This window comes from Oryzias latipes, chromosome 21 (assembly GCF_053564925.1).
Source record: "Oryzias latipes strain Hd-rR chromosome 21, Olatipes_Hd-rR_3.1".
Taxonomy (NCBI): domain Eukaryota; kingdom Metazoa; phylum Chordata; class Actinopteri; order Beloniformes; family Adrianichthyidae; genus Oryzias; species Oryzias latipes.
The window spans coordinates 15,327,971-15,329,824 of NC_136257.1; the positions used below are offsets into that span (position 1 = coordinate 15,327,971).

The 1,854-nt window shown below is 36.4% G+C and overlaps 1 protein-coding gene across 1 annotated transcript; it reads right to left on the bottom strand.

The window, feature by feature from the left end:
* Positions 1–238: 238 nt before the first annotated feature.
* Positions 239–1,555, bottom strand: LOC144988736 (trace amine-associated receptor 13c-like). Its single transcript, XM_078939632.1, has 2 exons — positions 1,206–1,555; positions 239–1,100 (listed from the first exon to the last, which is right to left on the bottom strand). The coding sequence occupies exons 1-2, from the start codon at positions 1,376–1,378 to the stop codon at positions 275–277; spliced, it is 999 nt and encodes a 332-aa protein (XP_078795758.1). The 5' UTR covers positions 1,379–1,555; the 3' UTR covers positions 239–274.
* Between the last annotated feature and the right edge of the window lie 299 nt (positions 1,556–1,854).

Here is a 1,854-nt window from a genome sequence, read left to right on the forward strand (position 1 = left end):
TTCATATCGCTATGGTTGAGGTCAATTTTAAGGCTCCTAAAAAATTGGCATTTAGACTTTTTCTTAGCTAATAATTCAAAAATGTCACAGCTTTTCTCATCACCAGTCTCTTGTTATCTTAAACACAATAAAACATATCAATTGATTGATGTCTATGAGTTATAAATTTTCTATTTTTTATCTGTGGCTGCAACAACTGCTTAGGGAGAAATTTGACTTTAAATACAGTAACACGTCATGGAGACTGTTTGATCTCAATTGACTGACAGTCTCTCTAAATAATGTTTGCCTCACAAGAACCAGGTTTCAGTATCTGCAGAGTAATGATGGTTTTAACAGCTTTTCTGAACCACAAGGAGGAAAAAGTATAAATCACAGGATTTATACAAGAGTTAAAATAATACACAACAAACAAAAAGTATGCAAATGAGTTACTTGTCAAATTATTCTCAATAAGGGAGTAAATATAAAACGGGCAGAAACATAACAAATATGTAAAGACAAGAACACCAAGAGTCCTGGCTGCTTTCAGCTCTGATTTCTTTGCTTTTACTTTACCTGGATGTTGAACAGAGACAAATGTAACACAAGAACGCATGAAACGGGCCTGAATCACAGCTACCACAAAGACTCTTGTGCACAGAACTACAATGGCTGTTACTGGAAGAATAAAAGTCAAAATGAGATCAACCAATCCTGTAACAAAGTCAATAGTAATAGAACATTCCCCAAGACAGGAATAATTATAACCAGGATCAAAAAGTTGGATGAGTTTATCCTTGATATAAAATATGCTGTAAAAAGCATACCAGAGCCAACACAGAAAAACCCACATTTTGACTTTTGCGGCAGTGATTCTGGTGGGGTAATGGAGAGGGTGACAAATAGCCACAAAGCGGTCAAACGAAATGAAAATGATGTTACCAATTGAAACAAATGGAATATAACAGGCAAGATAATAATAAATAGCACACATGATTTCCCCAAGAAACCAGCACGATGTGTTTCTGTAAATTTCTATCGGTAACAACAGAAGCCCCACAAGAAAATCTGAGACAGCCAGAGAGAGGAGGATGATGTTAGTGGGAGAGTGGAGCTGCCTGGAAGCAAACACATACACAACATTGAAGACAAATAGTAATATAAATACAGAAAAATCAACAGTTTTCTATCATAAAACTGCCTATATTTATAATTACATATACCTGAAGTGGGAGATTGAGATGATGACAAGCAGATTCAGAACTACAGTGATAACAGAGATGATGGAGAGCAAAATGTTAAGAAACATGAATTTGGTCCAGTAAAGTGTTGGCTTCCTGCAGGAAATGTTAACCATCTGTGGAAAGCAGAACTCAGCTCCGTCCCTGACCTCCATGACCAATAAGGTGTTGCCCCAGCAGCTCTCTGATGTAAATGTCTTTCTGTATTGCTTATGTAAGATTTTATAATCACACCCCCTCCCTCTCTTTCTCTTTAGAACATTCCTGACACAATCCTCCCATTTACATTTAGTTTTGCTAATAATTCCAGTGATAACAATGTTATCCTCAACCTCAATCCTTTTCCGCCTTTCAGGTGTCTTTTTTTCACCCTCAGTACATTATGAAATGCTCATCCCCTTACAATGTATTACAGTTTTACCTTTTAATGAAATTTTTAAAAAAGGGTAAGATGTAAATTGGAGATGGAACACCCAAGCATCTAATCAAAGGGGTAAAACTGAACAATGATGATCTTGTCACTAGTTTCCTTCATAAAATGTTTTTTTTACATGTCAGGTAATCAACCAAATTCAGTTTCTATTTTCTTTACCTGCTTGCTCCTGTAAGGTACGGAGCCCCTGTCCTGACA

Bases quoted from the DNA above. Each gene is read 5' to 3' on its own strand.
- LOC144988736 (XM_078939632.1), bottom strand. From the start codon at position 1,378: ATGGAGGTCAGGGACGGAGCTGAGTTCTGCTTTCCACAGATGGTTAAC. The intron at 1,101-1,205 runs GTATATGTAATT...GTTTGCTTCCAG, and splicing joins ATCTCAATCTCCCACTTCAG to GCAGCTCCACTCTCCCACTA.